At 37.4% G+C, this 14,662-nt stretch overlaps 1 protein-coding gene across 1 annotated transcript in view; it reads right to left on the bottom strand.

Moving 5' to 3' along the window:
• Positions 1–4,608: 4,608 nt before the first annotated feature.
• Positions 4,609–14,662, bottom strand: part of LOC136878983 (calpain-12) — an 83,391-nt gene continuing 73,337 nt past the window's right edge. The window contains exon 10 of the mRNA XM_067152644.2: positions 4,609–7,281. Within this exon, the coding sequence (XP_067008745.2) occupies positions 6,955–7,281 (327 nt within the window). The 3' untranslated portion in view covers positions 4,609–6,954. The remainder of the gene's footprint in view (positions 7,282–14,662) is intronic.

The following is a 14,662-nucleotide window of genomic DNA, read 5'->3' as shown; positions in this document are numbered from 1 at the left end:
GGGCTTACAAACTCTGGTGTTTAGCTGTTCAGAAGGAATTCATTCTCGCATTTCAAATCTATCAGGGGAAGAACGGATATCTTGAACAGTTCGGAGAGCCAGGTTAGGTGGGAGGGTGGTTTTGTCTCTGACAAAACATCTGTGGGGCAAGAACAATGACAATTATTTTATTTATCTTCGACTTTTGGAAAGCGTGAAACTATAAAAGACCTCGACATGTGGGACAGAAAGATCTAGCAGGCAAGGCTGTCCACAAAATCTAAAACTGAGAAGAACCCGATAAAAAGAGAGTATGATTACAGATTTTCGAATACTGGTTTGGACTCTTTCAATTGGCAAGACAAAAAACCTGTACACTTTGCATCCAGTTACCATGGGTCAGAAAAATTCATATGCAACAAAATCAGAAAAATGGATCCAGACAGAGTGCAGTTTATAGTAGTTGTATATATCTACAATCTGTACATGGGAGAAGTTGACCTTGCCGACCATTTTAGAACCTTGTGTGATGTTGGCAGGAAGTCGAAGAAATGGTGGCTGAGGCTCTTCTGGGGGTTACTTGACATCATGTGTGAAAATGTCTATGTAATTTGCTGTGAAATGTTCGGTAAGGCAACGGTACTCCAGTTTTGAAGGATGGTGGCAAAAGGACTTTTGTCAATGAAAAACCCCAAAAACAAGAGGAAATCCTTGGCAACACTTGGCTCACCTCCATCCCTGCCTGCAAAAAGAAAGAAGATGGAGCACTCTGTCACGAAAGATGTCAGAATGGAAAACAGGGGTATTCAGTGGCCTAATTTTGTGGAGATTTGGGGGCAATATGAGGAGTGCAGTGTGAAGCAGTTCCAGTCACGTCTACATTCTCATTTTACTTCTTTATTATGTTCATTTTATCATGATTTGCAAATTTGATATCACTGGTATTGATTCCCATTCATTTTGAGAATATTGTTAGTAAATTTTTTGTCCTTCAGCAGTTTTGATGTACTTATATGTAAGGGGTGACTAGAGGACTGACGGTACTTAAAGGTTCAACTGATAGATTGTGTTCGCAGTCACTAGTGGACTGAAGGTACTTCAGAGTACCATGAAAAAACTGGGTACTTGGAATTGTTGTATTTTGAAAATATTGCTTGTGTATCTTATTTGAATGGTATTTAAAACATTTAAGGTCATAAATTGCATTTTTTTCATTTTCTGTACTTTTGGGACTCAAAGGGATAAGCTTTTCGAGTGGTGTTTTGTTTTTTGGTTTAGGGTTGAACACCAAGTATTTTCTTGGGTATTCGCAGTTGAGTAATTTTTTGAAGTAGACAGCCAAGATATTTGCATTATCTTTGTTGTTATGTGCCATTTTCCCATTTTCATTTATCAGCATAAATGTTGGTGGAGTATACTTAGACTGATACTGTTTAAATGTCTTGTAGAAATCCCTTGTTTTATGTTGCTTGAATGATTCATCTATTGTTCTGAGCATTTCATTCTGATGATTCCTTTTAATTCTTCGAAATTCTTTAGCCGCTTGTCTTCTAGCATTAGTTAGTTCTGCTCTGGATTTGTCCATTTTTCTTTGTTGATCATTTAACCATGCTTTGTGTCTTGTTTGAATTGCCTTATCACACTCTTCGTTCCACCAGACATGTTTCTTCCTCCTTTTAATGGGAGCAAGTTCTTCAGCTACTGATTTCAATTTATTAATTATCATCTCTAAGTCATCACTTAGTTGTGTTTTAGATCTCTCCAAGTATACTTCATTATTCATTAAATAAGTGGGGTCATAATTTTTCTTCCTATTGGATTGGGCAGGCTTACGTTTTCTCTTTGGTGTCAACTTGATTTTTATTTTGGGTATGTAATGATCTGAATCAATGTCTACTCCATGGAGAACTCTGACATTATAAATTTCCTTATGATAATTTTTATCCATTGCAACATGATCAATTTGGAATTCCCTCAATTTTATGTTAGGACATTTCCAGGTCATTAATTTGTGTGGTCGGCTCTTAAATCTGGTAATTACCAAAATAAATCCATGGTCTGTACAAAGTTCAATTAACCTTTGACCATTTGTGTTTGATAATTTATGAGCTGGCCATTTTCCTACTACTGGATGGTATCGCCTTTCTCGTCCTAATTTTGCATTAAAATCTCCCAGCAAGATTTTAACATGTGCATCAGGGATGTTTGATGTCATATGGTCAAGTTCCTCCCAAACTTTGTCCACTTCTTCTCTATCCTTTCTGTTTTTATCATTTGTTGGTGTGTGTACATTTATTAAGGTGTAGGTTTTGTTTTCTACTTTAATTGTTAAGGTTGCTGTCCTCGCAGTGCTCGAGGAGAAGTCTTCTATTGAGTCTATTATACTATTATGAACCAGAAATCCCACTCCGAATTGTGGGACATTCTTCATTACCCTTTTCCCTGGGGTTCCTTTATAGAGACGATATCCTCCTGATTCAACTGGATCCTGATCTGTATTTCAAAGTTCTTGAAGTGCTGTTATTAAGATTTTATGTTGATTCATTACATCTGTTAAGTGCTTTAACATACCAAGTTTCATTAGTGAGTTAATATTTAATGTCGCAACGTATGAAAACTTTCCTTTCTTGTTGAATTTAAGTTTCTTCTTAAAATGCTGTGCCTGAATGTCTGTTGGGCTCACCAGGTGCTCCGATTCACCTTGATCTTCTAAGTGACATCCTACTGTATCCGAATGATGTCTTTGCTTGGGTTTTTGATCCAAGCCGGTGGATTTATTAGTTAGAAGACTCTTCATGTTTGGTTGATTGTCTGATCTTCCGATCGAAACATTTCTGTCCGAAGTCAGGGTTTACAATTCTAGATGTGATAACCCCAGATGTCCAAGGGTTCTGGGTTGGCATTTCCTCCTAACCCAATGACCTATGGTTTTCCTGCCAATACTCGGGTTTCTAATTGCAGTGGTTTCCCACTGGGTGATGGGGTCACTACATCCCTATGCCTATTGTCAGACATTATATTGCAATATTTTAAAAATGACCTCTGACTATCAACATCACTGACTGGGATCCATAAAGCCTTCACTGTAGCTTCCACAAAATGCTCATGTTCGGCAGTCATGTCAGTAACTTTATTTTCTCTACAAGAACTGCCACCTAGATCCCTAAACACTAGTTGAAAGTTCTCATACGATGGGAATTTGCTTTATTAGATGTGAGCATTCATCATTTTATAAATCACCTTTCATCATGCTTCTTGGATCAAATAGTTATTCCACATAATTTCTTAGATTATTTTGCAATTTTTTAAAAAGTTTTGTGTTTTCAGCCAAATTTGTAAAATTTTGCAAACATTTGGCACTATTCAAAAAACAGATGACTAAGCATGATATATTAAAATGTATTTTGAAACTTTCACATGATTTAGTCTTCACATCTTTTAATTTAGGCGTTGGTCTGCCATTCAAAATAATATGTAAGTGCTCACAGCTCAGCTCCCACCGATGTGTTGAACTCGGCAATGGCAGACGTTTTAGTCGGGTAGCTGCAAAGTAACACAGTGGATAGATCGAGCTCTTTCCTCTTGTCTGGTCACTTAGCAGCACAATCGGAGATAGAAAAAAAGTAGCCCTTGTATTTCACTGCCTTCAAAAATATTTTTCACTTCTTCTAGGTGAGCTACAACAGGCTGGCTATTTACAGTATGTGGGCACAACAGAGTTTCTATGAAAATCCTTGACTTTAATCTGTAATATTTTATGAGTAGAACAAGTAGTTGGCACAGTGAGGTGAGGTGAGAGTGAGGGTGCAATGTGCGGGTGGGGGTTGGGGGAGAAAGTATCTGAGAATCCTAGCTCAGGCACGGGAGGGGGGATATGCAGCTTACCTGAACTTATATGAAATAAATTTCATATTGCATTCTGTATTGACTAACAATTAAAATATAATTACATTTCTTTAATTATTTTCTAATTTGCTTTACTTCTCACTGATACAGAGAGGTCTTATTGGGACAATGGAATAGGGAAGGGCTAGAAGAGGGAAGGAAGCGAGTGTGGCCTTAATTAAGGTATAGTCCGAGCATTTACCTATGTAATAATAATAATAATAATAATCGTATGGCCTCAGCTACCATGTGCAGACATTTCAATTTGACGCCATCTGGCTGTCTGCTCGTCAATTTCGACGTTCCGTTTTACTCTAGGCCCCCACTAGATGGCAGACCGAGTAAACCGAAACTCTCTTGGGCGTCTATGGCTGAGATTTAATGAATTTTGTCAGGTAAACACCAAATGTGTCACCAGAGATCTTTTACATGCCGACATCGTACGACATGGAGTGTCGAATGGACTTTTTTCCGCCCTTCAAAAATCCGACTACCTCTGCCGGGTTTGAACCTGCTATCTTGGGATCCGGAGGCCGACACTCTACCGCTGATCCACAGAAAATGGGAAACAATCTTCAGGGCTGCCAACAGTGGGGTTCGAGCCCACTATCTTCCGAATGCAAGCTGATAGCTACGTGACTCAAACCGTATGACCACTTGCTTGGTGAAACAAATGAAAAATCAAGTCATACGTTGAAAGATTTCCACATTGAGAGTCCTTATTAATCAGAAGTTTTTGAAAGGTTGGGAATTCTAACATATTTAATTTCTTAACTATTCACAGTTCTTTCCAGATAATTAATATTTTAACATGGACTTTATACTGTATCTGTAAAACATGTCTTACACTGCCATAAAATCAAATACCGGTATATCAATTCACCTATTAACCATGATTTTTGTATCTATTTTTCCTAGTCAGAAAGACTTTCTCTGTTTTTTCAATAGTCTTGAAAAATGTTGTATGGTTGTGGATGAATCAAATGTCTATTATCAGACTCTTTGTTCCTTTGTGCAGTATACCACAACTCTATTAATTAATATAAAATACTCAGGTAGGTACCATAACTATAATAATGAAATAAGTCCCATCTGTAGCATTAAGTTACTTGAGATTGTGATTTATTGTGATGTCTAGACCTTGGATTATTTAGTGCTAAAATTTTTATTTTAGTTACCTAAAAAAGACTCAAATATGAAAAAAAAAGGTTTAAAAATATATTTTAAGCAGCTTCAATTTTACAAATTTTAATAGGCATTTATTAATGAAAATACCATTTTTATTTTGCTGAAGTGATGATAACTCTTTAGGGAGGTATATAAAATAAATTTCACTCAACTCTTTGCTGCAAACATCACAGAATATAATTGATGCTCGTTGTTTAAAGAGGCCTAACATCTAGATCATCGGCCCAGAATATAATATTACCATGTGATTTGAAGCAGGGAAATTCCTGTAACCGTAATCATCATCATCATCATCATCATCATCATCATATGCACTTTCCAACTGTTGGCCAGGTCTGCTTGGAACATAAGCTTCTCCATCTCCTCTCATTTTCCCACCACTTCTCCCTTGTCATTCTTGTCCAGTCTTCTCATCTTCTCTGTTCATACTCTTCCACTCCTTTTAGGCACCTGTCTCTTGGTCTTCCTCTTGGTCGTTTTCCTTTTATCTCCATTTTGTGCATTCACCTCGGTATCCTTTACTCTGTCATTCTCTTCACGTGTCCATACCATCTAAGTCTAACTGCCTCTATTCTGTTCTGTAGTGGTTCTTCTTTTTCTATACCTCTCACCTTTCCATTTCTCATCTTATCCATTCTTGTCACTCCTATTCTGCTGCTCAGAAATTTCATTTCACTTACCCGTATCCTAGTCACAGCTCTCTGCCTCATTATCCAAGTTTTTGCTGCATGTCAGAATAGGTATGTAGTACATCCTGTACATTATTCTTTTGCTTCTATGAGAGACATCCTTGCTCCAAACCAGGCTTCTGACACTTTTCAGGAACACTCCTGCTTGTCTGCCATGCTTGATTATTTCCTTATCATTTCTTCCAGTTTTTTCTATGATACTTCCCAGGTACTTGAAACTCTTTACCTTCCTACAAGTATTATCCCTCTTGTAAGTCTCTCCTTCTTTCCAGTTGTGATCACTATCTCACTCTTTTTGGAATTAAAATTCATTCCACTGTTTGCTTTACATTGCACCAACACAGATAAGTCTTGTGGTGATGAAGGGATAGGAGAGGCCTAGGAGTGGGAAGGTAGCGGCCATGGCCTTAATTAAGGTACAGCCCCAGAATTTACCTGGTGTGAAAATGGGAAACTACAGAAAACCATCTTCAGGGCTGCCGACAGTAGGGTTTGTATCCACTATCTCCCTAATGCAAGCTCACAGCTGCGTGCCCCTAACCTTACAGCCAACTCGTCTGGTAAAAGATTTCTTGCAAGCTGACATTTTTGGCATAATACAGACACTGAACAAACAGAAATACAGAAATATTCTCACAGAATGAAATGAAGAATTTTGTTTCCAGCAGGTCAGTACACAATGTCTCCCTCCTCGCAATGCATGGGCTTGTTTACTGCAGGAGGTTCTTAAAGATTCCCAGGGAGTGTGGTTTATAGCTTCCTGATTGTAAGATTTTTTGAAAACTATTTGAAGAATATACTGTTGAATATACTGAAAACAAGTCGGCAAATATTTTAGTTTCTCAGAATAAATGAAAACAATTCTTAATCAATTTAGGGATAAAAAACTAGCAAATTAGGAATGTAGGCAAATATACATTGTAATGTTAATTTAGGCATTTTCAGGCACTATAGGACCACCGTTTTTAACCTTATAAATGTATGAAACATGTAAGTACAACTTCATTTTTAAGTTAACTCTTCAGGAACAAAATAGGTTTTTGCCTAAAATCCAAGGTCTAGTGATGTCTGTGCTAATCAATAAACTATTATGAGATAAGACTGAGAAACATGGCTCTGAAGAGAAAATATACGCTTAAATTATAAGGTTTGGAATATCAACCAATCGTATGAGAAATATTTGTGTTAGGGTAATCTCCTCATGCCATTGATATCAGAGGTTAACAGTCCCAGAAACAGTGATATTTACACGAATGTCTTCAGTCTTACAAGAGAAACAATTACACCGAAGGATAGATTCCCACCAAGTTTCTGTATTCTTCTCAGTATCTCGCAGTTCTTCCAGTTTGATTGGTTTATTGGAATGTGCTCGTATGAAAAACTCGCGACTCAGGTTTGGCTCCTGAAGGTAGGGAACGATGACGTAGTGTCCTGGCTCGAGCATCTCTTGCCTCAATACAGAACTGTTTGTTGAAATGGTTTCTGAACCGATCTTCTCTGTTAGTTCTTCAGCACTTAGACGCTTAGAGGGATCAGTTGTCTGAAACAGATACATAGAGTTGTAAGTTGTAAATTTCAGTGTTTCACTTCTTTTTCTAGTGTTTTTAATGTTGCACTAACACATCAAAGGTTCCTGGTAACACAAGGATTGCAGAATGATGGGATTGGGATGGTAGCAGCCATGGCCTTAATTGAGGATATCTCGAGTTAATAGGATGTCATAACAAATCCAAAATTATTTGGATTGTGCCGATTCAAAAGTACTTTGAAACAGTGACCTACCAAGGACATCTGTGTATTAATTCTAGAATTTTCTGGATACCTTGTGGTAATGAGATGTTGTGACAACCCAAAATTATCTGGAAACCTAGCCAGAAATATACATAAATGGCAGTCCCGTCGGAGTTGATCAAATTGTTGTTGTTGTTGTTGTTCTATTTGAGGATTCATCCACTGTCTGGACTAATAACCTAACAGACAACAGATATGTAACCTTCGAGTAGACAGTGATAGTGGAAGATGTTTTTTTTCTACATCATTTTCCTACTATGAATCCTTTATCTTCTTCTTTAAGCCCAATAGTATTGAATTACCAAGACCTATCATCCTTCATTACCCTTTCCTTTCTCCAAATAATGGTATTGTCCACTGATCTAGTGCTTCCAGTATCCACTATTAATAATAAATGTCCTGTTCTTCACAACATAATCCAGTGTCCTTCCCCATGTTGCAGTATCAGTCTTGATCATGTCCATCCAGCAGGTTCTATACTTTTCAGTCCAGTGTTTTACTTCTATCTCTCTTTCAATCAATCACTACTGATCTGCATTTAGGGCAGTCGCCCACGTGGTAGATTCCCTATCTGTTGTTTTCTTAAAATAATGATTGCAAATAAATTGGATATTTATTGAACATCTTCCTTGGTAATTTATTCCAATCACTAATTCCCCTGCCTGTAAATGAATATTTACCCCAATTTGTCCTCTTGAATTCCAACTTTATCTTCATATCATGATCTCTCCAACTTTTAAGACATGACTCAAACTCATTCGTCTACTAATGTCATACCACGCCATATCTCCACTGACAGCTAAGAACATATGAAAGTCGGTCCAATATAAACGGGATTTTCGTTCCTGAATATCAGCAGTTGGTAGGATTGGCCCTGTGCATCTGTTATGCTTAGGTGGGACTATTAGGAGTGGGAAGAGCATGCTGTTAGGTATTTCCCACCATTTCGTCAGTAACGCTTACAGTGTCGAAGCAACAGGTGCACCCCTCCACTATACAACGTATAATTATAAAATTTCTTGCTCGTGAAGAAGTTACAGCAGTGGAAATTTGCCAGAGATTGACTGCACAGTTTGATGATCAAACATTGTCAAGGACGCGTGTGTTTGCCTGGCATAAAAACTTGAAGGAAGGATGAGAACGTGTGGAAAATCAGCAACGTGATCGCTGTCCTCGGACCAGCATTACAGATGAAAACATTAGTGCAGTTAAAGACATTATTGACGATGATTGACGGACAAGAGTAACAGAAAATGCAGAACAAGTCGGAATCAGTTATGGGAGCTGTCAAGCAATCATCACAAATGACCTATAGTTCCGTAAAGTGTGTTCCAGATGGATCCCTCTAACTGTCTCCAAGCTACAGGAAATGCACAGGACTACACTTGATCATTCTCCTTACAGCCCGGATTTATTGCCTTGCGATTTCAATTTGTTTGGACCACTTAAAGAAGCTCTAGAGGGCAATGATCTGAAGATGAGAGAGTGTGGAAGACTTCTTGCGCAACTGCCTGGTGACACGATCCTGTTCTTTTTACTATGTGGGCATCAAAAATCAGCCCATATGTTGAGTCAAATGCATTTCCAAAGCAGGAAACTATGTGGAAAAATTAGTTGTAATTGCCTTGTGTTTTTCAATAAATTAATTTAAATAAAAAATAAAATCCCATTTATATTTGATCATCCCTCATATCACTTGGTCGAGTGACTCATCTCTTTTCTCCCATATCTCCACAGCCCAAACTTTGCAACATTTTTGTAATGCTACTCTTTTGTTGGAAATCACCCAGAACAAATCGAGCTGCTTTTCTTTGGATTTTTCCTAGTTCTTGAATCAAATAATCTTAGTGAGGATCCCATACACTGGAACTATACTCTAGTTGGGGTCTTACCAGAGACTTATACGCCCTCTCCTTTACATCCTTACTACAACCCCTAAACATCCTCCTAACCATGTGCAGAAATTTGTACCCTTTATTTACAGTCCCATTTAAGTGAATACCTCTATGAAGATCTTTCTTTATATTAACACCTAGGTACTTACAATGATTCCCATAAAGAACTTTCACCCCATCAGTGCAGTAATTAAAACTGAGAGGACTTTTGCTGTTTGTGAAACTCACAACCTAACTTTTAACCCTGTTTGTCATCATACCGTTGCCTGCTGTCCATCTCGCAACATTATCGAGGTCATTTTGCAGTTGCTCGAAACCTTTTAACTTACTTATTACTCTATACAGAATAATATCACCTGCAAAATGCCTTATCTCTGATTCCACTTCTTTACTCATATCATATATATATAAGTAAATATAAAGGTCCAATAATACTGCTTTGAGGAATTCCACTCTTAATTATTAAAGGGTCAGATTTAGCTTCACCTACTCTAATTTTCTGAGATCTATTTTCTAGAAATATAGCTACCCATTCAGTCACTCTTTTGTCTAGTTCTACTGCACTCATTTTTGCCAGTAGTCTCCCATGATCCACCCTATCAAATGCCTTAGACAGGTCAACCAGAATACAATCCATTTCACCTTCTGAATCCAAGATATCTGCTTTGAGTTGAGCTTCAGTGAAATAACCTTTCCTAAACCCGAACTACCTTCTATCAAACCAGATTTTAATTTTGCAAACATGGCTAACTTTACAAAGCAAATTTAATATGTCCTCCTGTTCAGTACATATATATCTCCATCTTAAAATGGAGTAATATTGGTCATACTACATGTTTCGGCTCCTTTGAGCCATTTTCAGTTATGAAAAGTTAAAATTTACATAACTGATGTTAAAAGATTATGTTAAAAATCAATGAAGAAAAGAATGGAAAACAGATGAGAGATGATGGATTTAAAAACAATGAATAAAAGTAGCAAGGTTGTGGACCTCTTAGTCTAAATGTACAGTATGTTGCAATTAAAAACGAGGACAAATACACTGCATTAAAATTGAGAATAACAGTCTGTTTCCATTGAGTCACAATCCCAAGTGATCAAGAGGGCAGTGAGACAACTGAGGTAACTATGTTTGTAGAGAAAACAGATGCCAGGTAAACTGTGAGTGACTCATAGTGGAAACTGCCAATGTGGATTAAATCTCTAATGGAAAAATCAAATTGTGTGAGAAACTCGGGCTATTGGATAAAATGAGCGCAATCAAACTTTATTTAAACTTACTTATTGAGCAGTTTCCCTCTCGAATGGCATGACCTTCTCAATTTGGCGGTCCCCTTCTCACTACTAGTGTCTGCTGCTGGCTCAGCTGTGTTTATGAGGACGGGAGGAGTGAATGGGGGAGGGGATGGAGGAGCTGAGCTGGTGGGGAGAGGGAGAGGTGGAGGCAGGGTTTGTTTTTGTTATAGAAGTGCTGACAAATATATGGAATGAAAGTTTCAAGTAGAAAGTTCTTTTTACGTTGATTTCATTTAAATTAAGTGAAAGGTTCCTAAAATGATTTATGTGAAAGGTTCCTAAAATGATTTATATTGATGTAGATGCTCTCGAGAATGTTGAGCAAAGTACCTTTTTGCTCATAATGCAAGATCTTAAGATCTTTATCTATTGTAGTATAATCATGACTGGAATTTTTGTGATGCTCACCCATAGCTGAAAACCGATTGTATTTGAGAGCGTTGTAATGTTCGGCGTATCTTATGACAAAATTGCAACCTGTTACAGGATTGGCATTCTAATTTGTAAACTCCGGAATTCAAATATCTATTATTGTTATTATTGTTGACAGTGTGCGAATTGAAGATAAGTCTAGAGTTGGTGTGGGAGATTCTAAACACTATTTTGATGTCATGTTTTTTAAAGACATTAGAAATTTGGTAAATGCTACTACAGTATTATGGAATGTGAAAGTGGAAAACTTCTCTTTAGGAGTGGAGTCTTTCTATAAGGTAGTCTTAGGTCTGCTTTTATATCTATTGATGATTCTGTTTACAAAAGTTCTGTTGGAGCCATTATATTCTGCAATATTTTAAATAGTATTAATTTCCTTTTTGTAATTCTTGTGGGATAAAGGAATAGTTAATGAACTAAATACCATACTATTGTAAGCTGATTTTTTGTGTATGTCTTGCTGCAAAGAAGTCTGTTGGATAGTAGTGATGATCTGGGTGGATTTTCTGTATATATTGAAGGATAAAGTGTTATTGCAGTTGCGTGTAATGGTTGAATCCAGGTTCTTGAAGACATTATTGTTTTCTGACTTTATGGTGAATTTTATATGTGGATCAGTGGAGTTGAGGAGTTCAAGTACTGTATTGCTGCCAGTATTGCGAGAGTCTAAAATGACAAACGTGTTGAATGTTGAATGCCGTTAATCTTGCCAATGATGTGAGAATGTTCTAAATGATCGATATGAATATCCGTGAGAATCCCTGAAGCCATTTAAAGATGGAGATATATATGTATTGAACAGGAGGACAAATTAAATTTGCTTTGTAAAGTGAAAACCATCAATACAGAATGATTTTAATATCTTGTAATAAACATGTCTTATATAATCAGAAAGAATGCCTTCCCAAAGCTTACATGCAACGCATGTCAAACTTACTGGCCTGTAATTTTCAGCTTTATGTCTATCACCCTTTCCTTTATACACAGGGGCTACTATAGCAACTCCCCTTTCATTTGGTATAGCTCATTCTTGCAAATGATAATCAAATAAGTACTTCAGATATGGTACTATATCCCAACCCATTGTCTTTAGTATATCCACAGAAATCTTATCAATTCCAGCTACTTTTCTAGTTTTCAACTTTTGTATCTTTTTGTAAATGTCATTGTTATCATAGATAAATTTTAATACTTCTTTAGTATTAGTCATCTCTTCTATCTGGACATTATCCTTGTAACCAACAATCTTTACATACTGCTGACTGAATACTTCTGCCTTTTGAAGATCCTTACATACACACTTCCCTTGTTCATCAATGATTCCTGGAATGTCCTGGAATGTATTAAGACAATCTTTAATATCTTGTAATAAACATGTCTTATATAATCAGAAAGAATGCCTTCCCAAAGCTTACATGCAATGCATGTCAAACTTATCCGGCTGATGAGGTACCGGAATTAATGATAAAACAAGCCCAGCATCGAACCCAGGATCCTATGAACCACACAGACCACTCAGCCCAGCAGCTGAACCATGGATACCAATACAAAATAAACAATCAACCCCAGATTCACTAAATGAAGGAAAGATTTCTGAGTTCATACACCATGCTAACGAACAAAACCAAACCAAACCAAACCAAACCAAACCAAACCAAACCAAACCAAACCAAACCAAACCAAACCAAACCAAACCAAACCAAACCAAACCAAACCAAACCAAACCAAACCAAACCAAACCAAACCAAACCAAACCAAACCAAACCAAACCAAACCAAACCAAACCAAACCAAACCAAACCAAACCAAACCAAACCAAACCAAACCAAACCAAACCAAACCAAACCAAACCAAACCAAACCAAACCAAACCAAACCAAACCAAACCAAACCAAACCAAACCAAACCAAACCAAACCAAACCAAACCAAACCAAACCAAACCAAACCAAACCAAACCAAACCAAACCAAACCAAACCAAACCAAACCAAACCAAACCAAACCAAACCAAACCAAACCAAACCAAACCAAACCAAACCAAACCAAACCAAACCAAACCAAACCAAACCAAACCAAACCAAACCAAACCAAACCAAACCAAACCAAACCAAACCAAACCAAACCAAACCAAACCAAACCAAACCAAACCAAACCAAACCAAACCAAACCAAACCAAACCAAACCAAACCAAACCAAACCAAACCAAACCAAACCAAACCAAACCAAACCAAACCAAACCAAACCAAACCAAACCAAACCAAACCAAACCAAACCAAACCAAACCAAACCAAACCAAACCAAACCAAACCAAACCAAACCAAACCAAACCAAACCAAACCAAACCAAACCAAACCAAACCAAACCAAACCAAACCAAACCAAACCAAACCAAACCAAACCAAACCAAACCAAACCAAACCAAACCAAACCAAACCAAACCAAACCAAACCAAACCAAACCAAACCAAACCAAACCAAACCAAACCAAACCAAACCAAACCAAACCAAACCAAACCAAACCAAACCAAACCAAACCAAACCAAACCAAACCAAACCAAACCAAACCAAACCAAACCAAAGCCCAGAATGTTTCCAAGTTTTATTTATAAATTCCATCCAAATTTCGGTGCCCTATACATAGCCCATGTTGCTCCAGGACTGCACTGAAAACATTTTTTTGATCATTAGAGCAAAAGGAGGGAACAGTGTAACCAAAGATGCAACAACATTTCACAGTGCCATAAGAGGTGTAATGGTATTCTATTGACTCAATGATGTGATGAAGTGCAATTTTGAAGCAAATGGCACTAAAAAGTGTGAGTAAAGTGATCTGGTAAATTATTATGATGTTATACAGGAAAATGAAGAACCTTATGTCATGACACTGGGCATGTAGCAAGTTTCCCCATGCTGAGTGTAGGGATCTACTGTTATTTTATGATAATGATTATAGCATGTGAAATTTGCACATACAAATGAAGAAGTATAAAAATTCTAAAATGATGATGCCAAATATGGTTGGGGGAAAGTTGGCTGTTAAAATATAAGGAACATTCGAAAACAGTTTTTGCCAGTTTTTGGAATTAGAAGAAAATTAACTGACAGTTTTTTTAAAAATCAATGAGTTAATGTAGAGAAGGTATATATAAAAACTGTATAAAATTAAATTAAATGCAAGGAGTGTTTCTGAAATTGAAACATCTCGTGAACAATCGTGATCCCCGATACAAAGTCATCAGCGTGTTGTGACGGTGCTGCTTTACGGTGTTGAAGGAAGGTACTGAAGGCTCCATCAATAGACTGGCTGCAGGTCTTATGGGTAGTCCACATCTCTCCAACATGCCGGGAAAGTCTTAATTCTCAAAAAATTCAGGAAAGCAGTCACATATCAAATACTGATCGCTGAAGGGGAAAGTGGACATGAAACCTTCGACAGTGCTCCCTGTATGATGAATGCTCAGCCTGGAGGCTTTGAACCTCAACAGCTTAGCCATCCAGTGGCCCAGGGCGAC

Source organism: Anabrus simplex, chromosome 8 (genome assembly GCF_040414725.1).
Source record: "Anabrus simplex isolate iqAnaSimp1 chromosome 8, ASM4041472v1, whole genome shotgun sequence".
NCBI classification, from domain to species: domain Eukaryota; kingdom Metazoa; phylum Arthropoda; class Insecta; order Orthoptera; family Tettigoniidae; genus Anabrus; species Anabrus simplex.
This window is presented reverse-complemented; position numbering and strand designations above follow the sequence as displayed.